The sequence below is a fragment of the Lepus europaeus genome, chromosome 8 (assembly GCF_033115175.1).
Source record: "Lepus europaeus isolate LE1 chromosome 8, mLepTim1.pri, whole genome shotgun sequence".
NCBI classification, from domain to species: domain Eukaryota; kingdom Metazoa; phylum Chordata; class Mammalia; order Lagomorpha; family Leporidae; genus Lepus; species Lepus europaeus.
This window is the reverse complement of record NC_084834.1, coordinates 101,110,449-101,127,930: the sequence shown is the minus strand read 5'-3', so window position 1 is coordinate 101,127,930 and position 17,482 is coordinate 101,110,449. Positions and strand designations below refer to the sequence as shown.

Below are 17,482 nucleotides of genomic sequence, written 5' to 3'. Positions count from 1 at the left end.
TCAAACCAGCACCCTGTGTGTGATACCAGCCCCAATACTTTTTTTAAAAAACTTTTAGACAATTGAATATAGAACAGTACTTAGGCACTCCTTTAATAAAGGAATACTGTATTTAGGCCTTATTTAATTTGGGAACTGTGAAGCTATGGGGAAAAATATTTCAAAACGAAAGTGATTTCTTTTGTGCTGCTTTGTTCCAGCAAATTCTGCAAATAGATCCTCATCCCTGGCCAGAGTTGTAGTCTTGAGATCCTCCTTGCACCCAGCAATCAGACCTAGCCTGACTAGAGAGATGGCTGAGGGCACGGTCTGCTTCTTGAATCCTCATCACCGTCTAATTTGTAGTTACAGCAAAACTAGTTAAAAACAAAAAAGTAGTCTCACATGTAACTACCTTTTTTAAAACAAAAGATTTATTTATTTTATTTGAAAGTCAGAGTTACACAGAGAGACAGGGAGAGGCAGAGAGAGAGGTCTTCTACCTGCTGGTTCACTCCCCAGATGGCTACAATAGCCAGAGGTGAGCTAATCCAAAGGAGCCAGGAGCTTCTTCCGGGTCTCCCACACAGGTGCAGGGACCCAAGCACCTGGGCCATCTTCTACTGCTTTCCCAGGCCATAGCAGAGAGCTGGATCAGAAGTAGAGCAGCCGGGTCTCAAACCAGCGCCCATAGGGTATGCAGGCACTACAGGCTGGGGCTTTACCTGCTATGCCACAGCACTGCCCCCCACCCCTTTTTTTTTTTAGATTTAGTTAGGGACCAGTGGTGTGGCGTAGCGATTAAGCTACTGCCTGTGAAGCTGATATCCCATACAGACACTGGTTCAAGTCCCAGCTGCTCCACTTCCAATCCAGCTTCCTGCTAATGTGCCTGGGAAAGCAGCATAAGATGGCCCAAGTGCTTGGGCCCCTGCACCCATGTGGGAGACCTGGAAGAAGCTCCTTGCTTTGGACTAGCCCAGCCCTGGCCATTGCAGCCATTTAGGGAGTGAACCAGCAGATGGATGATTGATCTCTCTCTCTCTCTCTCTCTCTCTCTCTGTGTGTCTGTGTCTTTGTCTCTCTCTTCTACTCTCTGTGGCTTTCAAATAAACTTTTCTTTAAAAAAAGATTTATTTATTTGAAAGGCAGGGTTGGGAGGTGGGGTTGGGGAGAGAAAAGGATTCCATCTGTTAGTTCCCTAAGTGATCACAACAGCAAGGTCTGGGCCAGGCTGAAGCCAGGAGCTTCCTCCAGGTCTCCTACAAGGGTGTAGGGGCCCAAGCACCTGGGCCATCCTCTACTGCTTTCCCAGAGGAGCCCATTTGGGATGCTATTTCTGTAGGCGGCAGTTTAAACCACTATACCATGATGCTGGCCCCAACTTTTTTTTTTTTTTCTTTTAAGATTTTGTTTTGTTTTTATTTGAAAGGCAGACTTACAGAGAGGCAGAAGCAGAGAGAGACAGAGGTCTTCCATCTGCTGGCTTACTCCCTAAATGTCCGCAATGGCCTGAGCTGGGCTTACCCAAAGCCAGGAGCCTGAAGCTTCTTCCAGGTATCCCACATAGGCACAGGGGCTCAAGGACTTGGGCCATCTTCTGCTTTCCCAGGCCATAGCAGAGAGTTCGATCAGAAGTGGAGCAGCCAGGACTCGAACTGGCACCCATAAAGGATATTGGCACTGCAAGCGGCCGCTTTACCTGTTATGCCTCAGCGCCAGCCCCCTCCTCTTTTTTTTTTTTTTTTGACAGGCAGAGTGGACAGTGAGAGAGAGACAGAGAGAAAGGTCCTCCTTTGCCGTTGGTTCACCCTCCAATGGCCGCCGCGGTTGGCGCGCTGCGGCCGGCGCGGCGCGCTGCGGCCGGCGCACCGCGCTGATCCAATGGCAAGAGCCAGGTGCTTCTCCTGGTCTCCCATGGGGTGCAGGGCCCAAGTACTTGGGCCATCCTCCACTGCACTCCCTGGCCACAGCAGAGAGCTGGCCTGGAAGAGGGGCATCCGGGACAGGACCGGTGCTCCGACCGGGACTAGAACCCGGTGTGCCAGCGCCGCAAAGCGGAGGGTTAGCCTAGTGAGCCGCGGCGCCGGCCTCTTTTTTTTTTAATACTTATTTTCATCCACTTGGAAGGTCGTGGTTGTGGGGTTGGGGTTGGGGAGCAGCAGCAGAGATAGCTCTCATCCTGTGGTTCACCACCCAAATACTACAAATGCCAGGTGGAAGCCGGAAGCTGAGAACTGCATCCAAGTTTCCAATGTGAGTGGCAGGGCCCAAGCACTTGCTATTATCTGCTGCCTCCCAGGATGTATTAGCAGGAGACTGGATTGGAAGCAGTGTAAATGGTACTTGGACCTGCATTCTGATAAGAGATGCAGGCATCCCAAGGAGAAGCGTAAACCGCTAAGTCACAGTGACTATCCCTACTTTCAAATTTTTTCTTTTTTAAATTAATTTACCCGAGAGACACAGAGAGAGACAAATAGAGCTCCCATCCATTGGCCCACTCTCCAAATGCCCGCTGGGAGCTAGAAACTCAGTGCAGGTCTCCCATATGGACGACAGGAACTGAATTATTTGCACCATTGCCCAGGGATTTGCAGTGTAGGAAACGAGAGTTAGCAGCTGCAGTGGGATCGGACCCAGGTCCTCCAGTGTAGGACATGGGTGTCTGAACCACGAGGCCAAACGCCCACTTTCCTGTGTAACTCTTATGGTTATTATTCAAGATATGCTGATTTTTTATTTGAATAAACGCTGAGACCTCTGCCACTTTTCAGTCATGCTCTGAAGGTCTGTTTACAATGCCTTCTCTTCTCCTGGCTTTAGGGACACTGACAAGGGACCTGGTGGAGACAGCCTACTTGAGAAAGCCAGCATGTGGTCTCTTCCTAGTGCTGGCTGGGTTCATGACATCCCCACCAAACGCTGCTTGTGTGCCAAGCAAATGCTCAAGGGGCCAGATTATACAAGCTGTGGACAAGGAGTTAGCTTCTTTTCAAATCCCATCAATGTAGACCCTTTCTGCCCCCAAAAACAAAATCATGGGACTGGGTGCCCCTGCGTATGCAGTCAGTCATCTGGCCTGAAATACGACTGCAGAAGGTTGAACTTTGGAGTGACTCGGAGCCTGAGAACTGCTCAGGTAATTGCTTAGCCAGCCCAGGGTCCTCTCTGAAACATGCAGCCTTTCATTGCTCTTCATTTGAAAAGTGTCGCTGCAGAACAACACATGTTAGTGAGCTTGCCTGCCCTCAGCTCTTGCCTGCCCGCACTTCCTTTCTGGGAGGCCTTGAGAACCCTAGCCTTCTGCGGAGGGTGGCCTTTCAGAAACATGTCCAGAGATTTCCACACCAGAGACAGACATGCACACCTATTCCATGATACAGGGGTGCTCCAGAAAGTCCAGGGAAAATAAAATTAAAAGATAAGTTTATTTGGGTGCAGGAAGATTATTGAGTCTGTGCATAGTTTCTTCATAACTCACATCTTTCGTGAAGTTTCTAAGACCCCTCATAAATCCAATAAGAAACCCTTTGGAGAAACGAGATTCCTGGTGGGATTTCCTTTTTCCAATGCTGAGTCAGAGGCTTCCTTGGTCCTCTGTGTTTTCAGGGACTCTCATTTCTGATGCATAGCACGGTGGCTGTGAGGTGGTGACAAACGCTCTTTCATTGCTGAGCAAGTTCCGTACCTTGGGCATGGAACCACTGCATTGAGTGTGGGCTGGAATCTCTGGGATGCAGTTTGTATATGGCTTTGAGCATCTTTCAGCAGGACCCATTCAAGCTTGAGTAAAAATAAGAGACTCAACTTTGCACAGATGGGAGGTTACAAATATCCAGCAATGATCAGATGTTTCCTATGTGCCAATCATTGTACTAAGTGTTTTGTAAGTATAAAATGAATCCTCACATCTGGGAATGTTTCCGTGTTACAGAAGAGGGAACCAAAATTGCCCAAGCAGCTGGGAGCAATGTGAGGTCACCATCCCACGCTGGCTCCTTGAATAAAAAGAGGCTGTGTGGGGAGAGGGAGGCAAGAGTTAAATGTCTTACATCTGCAAATCCAGCCAGCAAATTGATTTCATTTTAACATCTATCAGTCGCTGTCATTTACATTTAAATAACAAGATTTTATGGATTTATAATTTAGATTCTTCAAATGTGCATTCTGAAGTAGATGAATATTGTCTTATTCTTCATTGGTCCCAGACATACCAGCATGCCTTAACTCAGAACCCAAAACATGGGATTGGGGCTTTAGTTTACGTTAAGTATGCTAAGAATTTGTGTGGTTTTGAGTCAGTTTTGCAGTGTTGTAACAAAAACAAATACGTACCAAGTTGATATAATTCTATGCCTGGTATTTCTGCTGTAGCCACTGCTTTTTCTCCGATTGCCCTAAGCACCTTATGCTTCTTAAGAATTTATACAAAATTAACTGTTCTTTGACAATGAATTCAAGGGTACTTCAAAAGGTTTGTGGAATAAAATGGAATAAACTGGTGCCAAAAAAAAAAAGACTTTGAAATCCATGAATATAAGGGATCTTCAGAAAGTTAAACAGAGATGGATTTTTAAAAAAAACCATACTTGCCCAAATCAAAGCAGGAAAATACAAGAATTTAGCCTCTTTGGGCTTTTACTAGGTTGAAAGGCATTTTTCTTCTGTGCAAATGGTAATTTGATTGACAGGAGATTTAGAGAATTCTCTCAATAGCCTATTAGTGGGTCTAACTTCCTTTACTTTAAGCACATTCACACAAATATCAATTTAACCTTGACATTCCTGGGGCCAAAATGCCTGAATATGGAAGTTAGATTCATTTGCCTACTGAAGCGCAAAGGGTGTAATAGGATGTAAAAATATATTTAAACTTTACTCCATTAGCTGCTCAAATGGGGCCTAGGCTTTTCCAATTAATGATGGAAAAATGTCCCATTCATGTGAACTGGAGGCAGAGTGGTGGTGAAAGACTTTAAAAGGACCATAAGGCTCCATGGAGTGCAGGAATGCCAGTTCCCTAAGGTGATCAGAGGCACAGAGTGCATTCTCCTCGAAGCATATTCAAGTCTGGTTGCTCCCACCCCGCCACCATGCAGCATACCGAGACGCTGTGGAGAGGTCTCAAATCCCATAGCTTTTCCATTGACTTAAGCGTGGGCAGGAGATTTAACCCCTCTGAACTGCAATTATTATCCGCTCACCCTTGTTACAGAGATTGAATTACAAAAGAAATGTCAAGTACTTCATGTTTCAGGCACCTGACTTGTGGAGTGCAAGGTACTGACCGGAGTGTTAGGTACACCTTGAAGACCCAGTCAGGGCCAGCAGCACTTGTTGGTAATGTTCATGAGTTTGTTTTTCTCTTCTGCCTGCTGTGGTCTTGGACTCTTTTATTTTCTCATTTTGTTTGATAACGACACAGAGATCTTCCTGTCCACTTGTTCACTCCCCACGTGCCCACAACAACCGGGCTGGGCCAGGATGAAGTCAAGAGCTGGGAACACAGTCTGGGTCTCCCCTGTGGATGGCAGGGACACAAGGACTTACGGCATCACTGGCTGCACCCCAGGTGTACATCAGCAGAAAGCTAGACTGGAAGAGGAGGAGCTGGGGTAGGGGGTGCCGACGTGGCAAGGAGAGATTCAACCACTGCACCAAAAACCTGGCTCTCACTGTTCGCTGCTTCTCGGTACCTCTGCCACTCACGGGGGATTTAGAAAATGAAAAGAGGATTGAAAAGCAGTTAGCTTTTGGATAGGGTAAGTGGTGAGAGAAATTATTTAAATAATTACATAAATATAAATGGTGAGGTAAATTATTTAAATGTTTAGGGATTAGACAAGTGTATGGAATTAATTTGTCTGGTGTCTCCTGATTATAAGTCATGGAGAGCTGACTGTATTATCATCCATAGCAACAGCTTCATGAACAATATTGTGGACCTGGTCACACCATCAACCCTTGCAGGTCACCAAAATATACCCTTATTTAAAACAAAAGCAAAAACTGCCCCCTGAAAAATCTCCAGTTAGTAATATCACACGTGGGTGAGATTTTCCCCAGAGAGAGTTTACTACAGTCTGATTACAAACCAGATTGCTGGGTTCGCCTGTTGTAACCTAGAACCTTTGAGATTTTTGAGAGACTCCATAAACTATCCTCTTCCTGTTACCACCCAGATTTTCCTATTGCGTTTTCCTAGGCTTGGGCGCTGGAGTTCACTGTCATTCCTCATCATAGTCCAGGTACAGCAGTTGTTTTGAACTCTGCAGATAATTGACATTGCACTTGTTTTGCTCAGGAAGCATCCTTGTTGGAGGACATACCTGATGAGACAGGCTGGGGTTTCAACCCCGACTGCCACTTTTGATGTTGGTCCTCTGTCCTGTTGGTGCAGCGGGGTTAGTACCACTTCCTGGACCTTTAAGAATTAAATGGGAAGTGTGTGTACCTGCTGCCTCCGTGCCTGGTGATAAGCCACTAATTTAATAAGTGTTCCTTCTCCTTCCTGACCCCAGCCCCACGTACTCCTCTGCATTCAGCACCTGCTCATCGGTAATGATGTTGTATTTTCCTTATGTTTCAAGGATGTGCTTCTGGGAGAAGACAGTGGCTTCGATCCGGTGAAGGACCCCTGTTACCTGGCTGGCGCTGAGTCCAGGTATGTGTGTGCATGCATGATGCACCCGCTGTGATTGCCATTAAACCACTCCTCCTCCCATGTTATGGGATGTGACGAGAGAGCAGGCAGTGCCATGTGCTGCCTTTGCCATCTGTCAGGCCGTGGGGGACTGTTGGCTGATAAGCGCCTCTCTAAGAACGGCTCTTGTTTGCCCTGGGTTTTGCGTGTGGGCTTGGCCTCAGTGCAGTTAATGCAGCTGCTCTTCGCACAGAGGATCGAGTCTGGTGACCGAATTGCCAGGGAAGGAATGGGTATCTCCTGAAGACCTCATGGAGTAAGAGACACTCGTAGGAAATGTCTGAGGTGAACACTAATGCTGAGGGCTATAATTTTTTATATACTTAGGGATAGAAAGTAGAAGGAAAGTAATCGGTTGGTGTGGTGGCACAGCGGGTTAAAGCCATGGCCTGCAACACTGGCATCCCATGTGGGCACTGGTTTAAGTCCCACTACTCCACTTCCAATACAGCTCCCTGCTGATGCACTAGGAAAGCTGTAGAAGATGGCTCAAGCGTTTGCAGCCCTGCATCTACACAGGAAACCCAGAAAAAGCTCCTGGCTTGACCCTGGTCGTTGTGGCCTTTTAGGGAGTGAACCAGCAGATAGTCTATGTCTTCTCTGTCTCTCCTTCTCTCTCTTACTCTGCCTTTCAAATAAATACATTTTTTTAAAGTAATTTTTAATATTTATTTGAAAGGCAGAGTTATACAGAGAGAAGGAAAGACAGAGAGAGAAATTGTCCATCTACTGGTTCACTCCCCAAGTGACCGCAATGGCTGGAGCTATGCTGATCTGAAGCCAGGAGCAAGGAGCTTCTTCCAGGTCTCCCATGTGGGTACATGGGCCCAAATACTTGGGCCGTGCTCTGCTGCTTTCCCAGGCGCATTAGCAGGGAGCTGGATTGGAAGTGGGACAGCTGGAACTTGAACCAGTGCCAATATGGGATGCCGCCACTGCAGGTGGCCGTTTTATCTGCTATACCACAGCACTGGCCCAAAAGTAATCTTTTTTAAAAAAATCTGCAATTGTGGACATTTTACACAGTTGTTGGGGTACGGCTTGCGACACCTATATCCTGTATCAGAGGCCTGGTCCAAGTCCCAGCTCCTCTGTTTAATGCACACACTATGAGGCAGCAGGTAATGGCTCAAGTACTCGGGTCCCTGCTACCCACATGAAAGATCCAGATGGAGTTCTGTGCTCCTGGATTTCAGCCTGGCTCAGCCCTGGCTGTTGCAGGCATTTGGAGTGTGAACTAGCAGATGGAAGATCAGTCTCTCTCTTTCAAACAAAGTGAAGAAAAAAAAATTTCTAATTTGCTATCAAAATCATATCTCCTGCATGGAAATATATAATAGGGGATTTTAGAATTTGAAATCTTGAACTATTCACATGTCTCTAGTAAGTAGAAATTTCCAAGAGGATTTTCCCTTACATGTAGTATTAATGCAACGTCAGAGAGCTCTCAAATATAGGACCAGTGCTGAGCAGGGGTGAAGCCAGGAGCTTCTTCCAGGTCTCCCATATGGGTGCAGGGGCCCAAGGACTCAGGCCATCTTCGGCTGCTTTCCCAGACCACAGCAGAGAGTTGGATCAGAAGTGGAGCAGCCAGGACTCAAACCAGCACCCATAGAGGATGCTGGCATGAGGGCAGTGGCTGTACCCACTATGCTGCAGCGCTGACCCCTATAATAATAATCTTCAATCTTCCATGCTACTTTCCATGTTTCTCAACTCAGTTCCCTAAGTTCTCCTGTGTTTCATTCAATATTGTTTCTCCCTACATTCAGCTTCTTAATCACTCAACCAGATTCTGTCGGGTAGATGCAGCCTGCATGCTCAGGAAGCGGTGGGTATCACCTGCTTCACAGCCGTGTGCTCTTGCTCCTGGTGTTAGCAAACCTCAGTCCCCGTCCCTGGTGCCAAATCAAAATAAGAGGGACAAGGTTTTGGGGTGAAAGAGAACATTGAGTCTGTCGGCCGATGAGAGGGTAACAGACTTGTGGGTCTCCAGGACTACTGCTCTGCTGGATAAGGGTGTTAGGGTTTGTGCAGGGGCTGCAAGGAAGGAAGAGCTGCAGGTCCCTGGTGTCAGGTGACAGGCTCATCACTGATCCTTAACAAGGCCTTCTGGTGGTCCGTGAAGTCCACAGGCAGTGCGATCAGATCTAGCCTGGCCAGGTCCTGCTGCTCTGGAAGACAAGGTGAGATAAGGAACCAGGCAGTTTGTGCCTTAGGGCTTGGATGAGCAGGAAGCCAGCAGCCCAGCCCTGAACCATCAGCCTCCCAGCTGTACATTTAAGTAGTAAATGCTGTTAGCTTATGTGATTTTATGCCTGGTATTCAAGATGAAACTGAGGGCTTTGATTAGTTTTGCTGCATTGCTTAAAATTGTGGAATCAGGAAAAGTAGCAGTAACTACTTCATTATTTTAAGAGAACTGATCTGAAGTCAAAGGTGGTCAAGAAAGTCATTTCTCCAAAGATGGTTGAAGAATGGCCAGTGAACACATGAAAAGATCTCTGCACAGCTGATCATTGAAGAAATTCAAAGCTAAGACCAGCAGGAGATGGCGCCTCACACACATTAGGATGGCAGTGTCAACAACAATAATAATAATAATGAGTATTGGCAAGGATGTGCAGAAATTGGAACCTTTGTGCACTGTTAATGGGATGTGAAATGGTACAGCCCTCTTAAGAGGCTGCTCATTATGGAGATTGCTCACAGTGTTAGGAATAGAACTACCATTAGATGTTATGCCACTTCTTAGCGTGTGTCCGAAGAACTGAAAGCAGGGTCTTAAGGAGATTATCATTATTCACAGTAGTATCCATCCATAGGTGAATGGATCAACAAAATGTGGTTGTAATGTTGATTAGTTAGCCCTAAAAAGGAAGAAGATCTTGGGAGCCATCATTTAGCTTAGTAAGACCCCGTTGTTGCATATCTGAGTACCTGGTTCAAATCCCAGCTCTGGCTCTGGCCTCCAGCTCCCTGCTAATGCAGAACCTGGCTGGCAGCAGTGACGGCTCAAGTTTTGGGTTCCTGCCCCTGCCCCCTCTCCATCCTAGCCCCCATCCCCATGTGAGAGACCTGGATGGGATTCCTGGCTCCTGGCTCGGCCTTCACCATTGTGGGCATTTGCAGAGTGAACCAGAGGATAAGATCTCACTCTCTCTAAGTCTGTCTGTCTCCCTCCCTCCCTCTTACTCTTTCTTTTAAGACCTTGACATCATGCTCAGTGAAACAAGCCAGGCACTACATGAGTCCACTTAGAGTAGCTGAATTCATAGGAACAGAAGTAGAGTGGTGATGACCAGTGGTGGCAGGTGGGAGTTGTTATTTAATGGGTGTAGTTTTGAGATTTACAGGATGTAGTTTCCTGGAGGTCAGGTTCACAACCAGGTGAACATAATACTACTGAGCTACACATTTAAGAATGATTAAGATGATCTTTTTAAAGATTTATTTATCAGCCAGTTACAGAGAGAGAGATTGATCTTCCATCTGCTGGTTCACTCTGTAAGTGGCCACAACAACTGGACCTGGACCAAGCCGAAGCCAGGATGCAGAAACTCCATCGGGGCCAGCACCGCGGCTCACTAGCGCCGGCACACCGGGTTCTAGTCCCGGTTGGGGCCCAGATTCTGTCCCGGTTGCTCCTCTTCCAGTTCAGCTCTCTGCTGTGGCCCGGGAAGGCAGTGGAGGATGGCCCAAGTCCTTGGGCCCTGCACCCGCAGGGGAGACCCGGAGAAACACCTGGCTCCTGGCTTCGGATCAGCGCTGTGCGCCATCTGCAGCGTGCCGGCCACAGCGGCCAATGGGGGGGGGGGGGGGGTGAACCAACGGAAAAGGAAGACCTTTCTCTGTCTCTCTCTCTCACTGTCCACTCTGTCCGTCAAAAAAAAAAAAACAACTCCATCGAGTCTCCCACGTGGTTGCAGGGGCCCAAGCACCTGGGCCATCTTCTGCTTTCCCAGGCTCTTTAGCAGGGAGCTGGATCAGAAGTGGAGCAGCCGGGACTCGAATGTGCACTCACACGGGATGAGAGTGTATTGCAGGTGACTCACTGTGGCACAACACCAGCTCCAGAAATGTTACATTTTTTTTTTAACCACATATCTTCTTTAAAAAGGTGAAACTAATTGCTGTGAAAATCCATTCTTGAGCATTAGAATTCCTGGATACCTATCAACAGGCCCTAGGAGCCTCTTAATGCCCTATTATAAAAAGGACTTACACACAAAAAAAGTTTTTCAATCATAATTTGTGTTCCTGAAAAACTCAGAACAGTTGCCATTTATGCAGACTGAGAGTTTAACTCAGAAGCATACAACCTGGGTGTGGTCCATGCAAACCCAGGTCAAACATAAACTGAAAACATAACATCAGCGTTTTGTGAGCTGGACCTTTAGAGGGTGAGTGTTACATTACTTTATGTCTTAGTGATGTTAATGATTTACAGCACCACTTTTACAATTTGTATTCATTTTATGTATTTGAAAGGCAGAGAGCCAGGCGGAGGGCATGAGAAAGAGAGATCGAGATTGAGATCTCCCATCTGCTGGTTCACTCTCCAAATGCCTGAAATAGGCCAGGGCTGGGCCAGGCCAAAGCCAGGAGCCTAGAATTCAATCCAGGTCTCCCCAGTGGATGGCAGGGACTCAACTACTTGAACCACCACCACCCACTGCCTCTGGGATGCCCATGGGCAGGAAGCTGGAATGGAGAGTGGAACCAGGACTCAAACCCAGGCACTCTATTATGGGATGTGAGGGTCCCAAGTGGTGGCTTCGCCCCTGCATCAGCACCCAGCCCTCCCCTTTTCTGAGGTCTCTGGATATGACAAAGGCACCCGACTTAGTCACTGAACACCAGAGTCCAGATGACCCCTGCCTTCTTGGAGGCTGCTCAGTTTCAACACATATCAGGATCAGGGGGCGGAAGAGACATGGGCTGTTCCATCACTCGCTGTCCGGGCAGCAGAGAGCACCCCGGAGGATGCCCTGTCTGGGGCAGCCTGTCGGCCATAGGAGAGGTTCCTGGTAAAGAAGCCGAGCCAGGGGGTCTGACGGGAAGGGAGAGAGCCGGGCCCTGTGCTCATCCATCTGTGTCTATTAAAGAAAACACCCAAGGGGAGAGAAGAGCTGATTTGGTCAGTGTGATGTTTCCTTCCGATGCTGCCTCACCCTTGCCTGGCGCCGGGACCGAGTCACAGCTCCCTGCGAGAGCCAGATCTGTGGAGTGCACAGTGCCATCTGCCCCACAGATGGACCAGGGAGACAGGGAAATTAGTGTGTGTGTGTGTGTGTGTATCTATCTATCTCTGTTGCCCTCGTGATAACGCCTACACAACCAGCAGGAGTGCTGCAGGAGGTTGTCTTGGATTTGCAAGCCTGTTCGTCAACATGCACAACTGGGGGTTGTGGGTTTCCCTGCAGCCTGGCCCACAGTGGCCTAAGCCTCCACGCCCCTGCTTGCCTGTTAGCGTCCTTCTCTTCTCCAGAGGTAACTGCTTACTAGGTCCTTCCAAGACTCTCGCCCCTCTTCTGTGTGTCATCTTGTGAACTGAGAACACAGGAGACCAGGAGAAGGCTGTGGGGGAAACCTGGCACCCAGCAGCCCGGGCCGTGGCCAGCGGGAGCCGCTTCCCAGAGTATCCCGAAGCCTGCCCTGAAGGTGTGTGCAGGAGACAGGCAGAGCAAGTGGCTTGTGCCGGCATCCCGTACCGGTCTGTGCAGGAGCTGCCGCCTGAGCTACCTGCTTTCCCTTGGTGGCCCGAGTAACCAGGGGGAGACAAGCATTTGGGCTTCTGCAGCCGGCCCTCCTCCCCATCAATGGCCTGGGTGGTGCAGTGTGAGGCCTCACGACTCCTTCCTCTTCCAGGTCACTGAGCTTTTCAGAACGAGGCCGCGAAGAGAGGCCCGGGCTCACCCACCAGCCTACCCCGCGCTGGGGCGGCTCAGGCTGCAGAGCCAGCGTTGGGGCCTCGGGGCCCCGCGAGTGTCCCGAGGCCGGGGATCAGCAAAGGCACATTGGCAGGGGGCCGTGCCCGCGGCCGCTGCCCACAGCCGTGCATGGACAGCCGCTGGACCCCAGGCCCGGCCCGCCCACCTCGCGCAGCTCCCCGCAGCCTTCACCTGTGCCCTCCGGTTACTGCGCCCAGGCCGCTGCCGACCAGCAGGCGGGATGGCAGCCTCTCCCACCCCACGCCCGACGCCCAGAGCCTGGGGGCGAGGAGGGCCTGAGGAGGAGGGCGTCGCCGCCCCAGTGGCCCCCTGCTGCCCGGGCCCTCGAGGACAGCCTTCCCGGGGACCCGAAGCGCTGTGGGAACCAGCGGGGTCTGCCGAGCTCCTGCAGCGACGCGGGCTCGCCCACCGGGAGAGTCTCGCTGCGGATCTCCGAGTCCGCCCTGCGGGCCTCCCCGCCGCCCCGGGACAACGGCGACGATGACGACGTGTTTGTGAAGGACTTGCACGCCAGGGCCGCCTCTAGCCCCGCGTTTGACGATCTCCCCCCGCCGCCTCCGCCTCCGCCGCCTCCACCGAGCCAGGAAACCCCACCGAACGGCGCCGACGACTTCCCCCCGCCGCCGCCCCCGCACGTGGCCGACGCGGCGCCCACGGACAGCCCCGGGTGAGTGGGGGGCCCTGCCCCAGGCCAGAGCGCGGTACATTTCCAGGAGCAGGTTGCATCTGCCGGGGTGCCTGGGGCCTCCTGTGGACCGCGGGAGAGCTCTCCTGTGTTTTGGGTTTTTTTTCTCTGCCGAAGCTGCCGGAAGCACTGTGTTGTGCTTGAGTGGTACTTTTCCTCGTGGTCACTGGGCGCCAGAACCCCACAGGCTCATTTGGCAGCCGTGGTCCCCGGGAGGTTGAGGGGTCGGGGTTAGCACCACCCCTCTCCTCTGGCTGAGCCCCGGGTGGGTTAAGGAGCAAGAGGGAGCTCAGGGAAGGCAGAAGCAGCCCGTGGCTGCGGCCGACAGGGCTCATCTCGAAGAATGTGGCTTCTGTCCAGAAGCCCAGTGTGGGGTCCCCAGGACAAGTGAGCGGGCCACCACCCAAAAGCATTGCCTGGCACTGCCTGTGGGGTAGCTTTTTCTGAACGCCTCGGGAGCAACCCCCACCTCTACCCTCTGCCCACCTGGGCAGGAGAGAAAGAAAGCTGGCAGTGGCATCCAGCCAACACCAAGTCCCTGCTCAGTCCAGCTCCCAGGGGGCCACTGGGCCTGGTGACCCCCCTCACCCCTCCTGACACGGAGCCCCCAGCCCTGGCTTGGAACACTCCTGCCTTCTCTCACCTTCACCCTTTTCTAATCTCTCCACCCCCTTACCCCCCCTCATATCCCAGCAGCTCCAGCAAGCTGTCCAAGGTGACAGTGACAAGGGAGAGGCCTGTAGCTGGTGCAGCCCATCTGGCGGAGAGTCAGAGACTGGACTCCAGACCCCACATTTCGGCCCCAGGGGCAGGGCCCAGCGAGTCCACCCTGCCCTCCACTGCTGGGGGTCAGCCCTTACCCACTCTGCCCCTTGGCCAGCAGCCAAGTCCGGTGCAGCCTCCTCACACCTGGACTCAGAGCCTCAGCCACGAGGCAGCCAGCGGAACTCAGGGTTTAGAAGAGGAAGTCGGTGCCCATGGCCAGAAGACCTCAGAAGACATCAGAACAGAGGCTCTGGCCAAGGAGATCGTCCACCGAGACAGGTCCCTGGCCGACATTTTGGATCCGGACTCCAGGATGAAGACAACGATGGACCTCATGGCGGGGCTGTTTCCCCGCGAGGCTCACGTGCTGAAGGAGAGCGGCATGAAGAGGAAGGCCGTGCCCAGGGCCGTCGGCGAAGGCAAGAGGTGAGCCCTGGAGCCGCGCTGCCTCCACCTGGGGCCCCCTTGCCCCACCCACAGGTCCTGAGCCAAGAGTGGCATTCCAGCTCAGCTCTAGGGGGTGGTGGGGAGTAGGATGCAGGACACGTGCCCAACAGAGAGAACTAAGAGCAGTAGCAATGGCTGCGATGGCATCGTGTTCGTTTCTTTATGTGAACGGCACCTCGCTCGATGCCCACAAGACCCTTCCGAGGTGGCTGCCAGCTTCATCTGCAGTTTGCAGATGGGGAAAGCGGAGCACGGTGGGTTAAGACCACGCTCAGCCGATACTGTAGAACATGTGAGGGAGGGCAGCCGGATCTGACCCTAGCCTGTGAACGGGCCCACGCAAAGACCCCACCCCCGGGGCCCAGGACTCAAGGAGCAAGTAGAAGTGGGCGTGGCCGAGGCCTCCCCAGGCTGGGAGCATGGCCTTTGTGAAAAGGCTGAGAGGCTAGAGACACCCTGGGAGACTCTGCACTGCTAGTCACCCGGGAGGCATTGAGGCGGGCTTTTGCTCAAGTGCTGGAAATTGAGAAAGGGGTGAGGAGTGCGCTCTGCTGCTTCTGTGGGGCCCATCCTGGAGCACAGGTCCCCCCGCCAGAGAACCCTCAGCAGGCCGTGTTCCTCGTTCTTTCGCTTGCTCTTGGGCTATTGTGATCCAAGGGCTCTGCAAAAAGTTCTTGGAAAATGTATAGTAGGAAGAAACTATGCAAGAGTTTCAAAAACTTTTTTGCACCAGAATAAGCTACTTTTCATCCCACTTTCTCCACAAGCCTTTTGAAGTCGCCTTCTGTTTTCTTGCTTGCTAGATTTCTTTGAAGGACTCCTATGGGAAGGACTTTGAGTTTATATTTCTTTTTCATTTTCAGTGAGAACTCTCTGGACTGATAGACTGGGACACAGCAGTTAGTGGCTTCCAGGCTAACTACAGAGAAGTTGTCGTCTACAGCCAGGCTTGTGGTTTAGAAACGTCTGAGTGATTCTAAGTGACTAACAGGAATGCTAGGCTTTTTGCCCCAGGGGAGGGGATAGGAGAGAGCCCTGTGGTACTTAAAAGCAGTGTGTCACCAGACAGAGGCCCTCCCGATTGAAGGCTTCACTGACCATCAGGGCCATCCCCTTCCCAGATCTGGGAGACAGAGACTAGTTGAAGTGACGGGGCTTGGCCAGGGCCGTGCGTCTGGCCGTCCCTGAGCACCTGCAGTCTGCGAGGCAGTCGATCCGCTGGGTCCCACAGTGCTCCCAGAGAGGAGTCGTGGGTGTGTGCCAAGCAGTTCGCCATGGGTGGTTGTGGTGTGGTCATTATACTCTGTGTGCTCTGCAAAGACCAAAGTAACTTAGAAATGCATCCCCAAGGTGGGCATTGTGGTGCAGTGGGTTAAGCCACTGCTTATGACGCCGGCGACCCATAATCAGAGCACCGGTTTGAGTCCCGGCTGCTCTACTTCTGATTCAGTTCCTTGCTAACGCACCGGGGAAGGCAGCCAATGATGACCCAAGTACTTGGGCCTCTGTACCCACGTGGCTTCGGGGTTCAACCTGGCCCAGCCTTGCTTATTGTGACCATCTGGGAATCGAACCAACAGATCACTCTTTTGGTCACCTGCCTTTAAAAATAAGTAAATAAAATGCATCCTTAGAAAACTATTTCATAGAATTACCATTAAGAACATTGTTTGCCCACTGAGTTTAGAAAGAGAATGGCCAGGTGGCCTTTGCAGCTCTAGCACATCCTAAGGATTGTAAAAGGAAGCATGCGCCATCTGCTGGTGAAGGAAAGCATTGTCCTGATGGGGGCTGGCAGACGAAGCCCATTTGCATTGCAGTGGATATATATCCAAAAACAAAAGCAAAGAAAGGCAGACTTTTTTCTTTTTTTTTTTTTTTTTGTTTGTTTGTTTTTGTTTTTTCTTATAAGATTTGAAAAGTAGAATTAGAAAGATCTTTCAACTACTGGTTCACTCCCCAAATGAACGCAACAGCCAGGGCTGGGACAGGCTGAACCTGGGACCCAGAAACTCCATACAGGTCTCCCATGCTGGTGCAAGGACCCAAGCACTTGAGCCATCTTCCGCTGCTTTCCCAGGAGCATCAGCAGGGAGCTGGATTGGGAGTGGAGCAGCCGGGACTCTAGCTGGCTTTCATAGGGGATGCCTGCCATGCAGGCGGCAGCTTAACCCACTGCACCACAACGCGAGCCCCTCTTCTTGTTTTTAAATCAGCTGGATTAAATGTAGTTACGTTGCTTAGAGGGAAAGTCATGAAGCAGGAAGCCAGTAAAGATGGTTTTCTGTGGTTCTTTACTCCACAGTAAAATGGTGGGCCAGATGTGAAATAGATTCAGTCGTTAGTTTCCCACGTACTGCCCGAGAGCCATTTGTCCAGAGGGTGGGATTGGAGTTACATCTGAAAAGCCACTCGACTGAAACAGCATACCGGATACCAGGGTTCCCGATGTCTGGTTTTGTTCTGCAGCCTCGGAACCCCTGTTGTAAAACTGGTGAGCAGGTTCCACATCCTACGCTCGCTCAGTGTGAACCAGCAAGCCCCACACGGCCCAGGCTTTCACGGATGTGTTAGTCTCAGTTGAGAAGGAAGGGCATTAAGTGTGCAAGCAGCAGCGTAGTGGGCGTCAGAAAGACCGTGGGTAACCAGGGAAGGAAACCAGAAGCCCGGGATTTGTGCAGCACCTTGAAAGTGCTGTCACGTGATGGAGTGATGGCCCTGCACTGTCCGTTTGGGCAGCAAGGAGTCGCTGGCGCTCTCCTGTTCGCCATGAAAGGAGAGCGTGCGGGAGGCTGCCCAGGACACAGCCCTGACCCTGCCTCTGTCCCTGGGGCTGCCTCTGGCGGTTTCCCATCCGAGCTTGCCCTGCACGTGGGTGTCAGTCAGACATCAGTCAGCACTGGCTCCTCCATCCTAACCTGGGAAGAGCAGTGGGATCGGGTGTCC

General features: G+C 51.1%; 1 protein-coding gene across 2 annotated transcripts in view; it reads left to right on the top strand.

The window, feature by feature from the left end:
- The window catches only part of SHROOM3 (shroom family member 3), a 337,315-nt gene that overhangs the window by 306,620 nt on the left and 13,213 nt on the right, over positions 1-17,482 (top strand). The window contains exons 6-8 of one of the 2 annotated variants that reach the window (XM_062198626.1): positions 6,573-6,646; positions 12,557-13,306; positions 14,021-14,515. In XM_062198626.1, the coding sequence (XP_062054610.1) occupies positions 6,573-6,646; positions 12,557-13,306; positions 14,021-14,515 (1,319 nt within the window). Of the gene's footprint in view, positions 1-6,572; positions 6,647-12,556; positions 13,307-14,017; positions 14,516-17,482 lie in introns of both variants that reach the window. The other variant, XM_062198625.1, reaches the window with a different exon arrangement.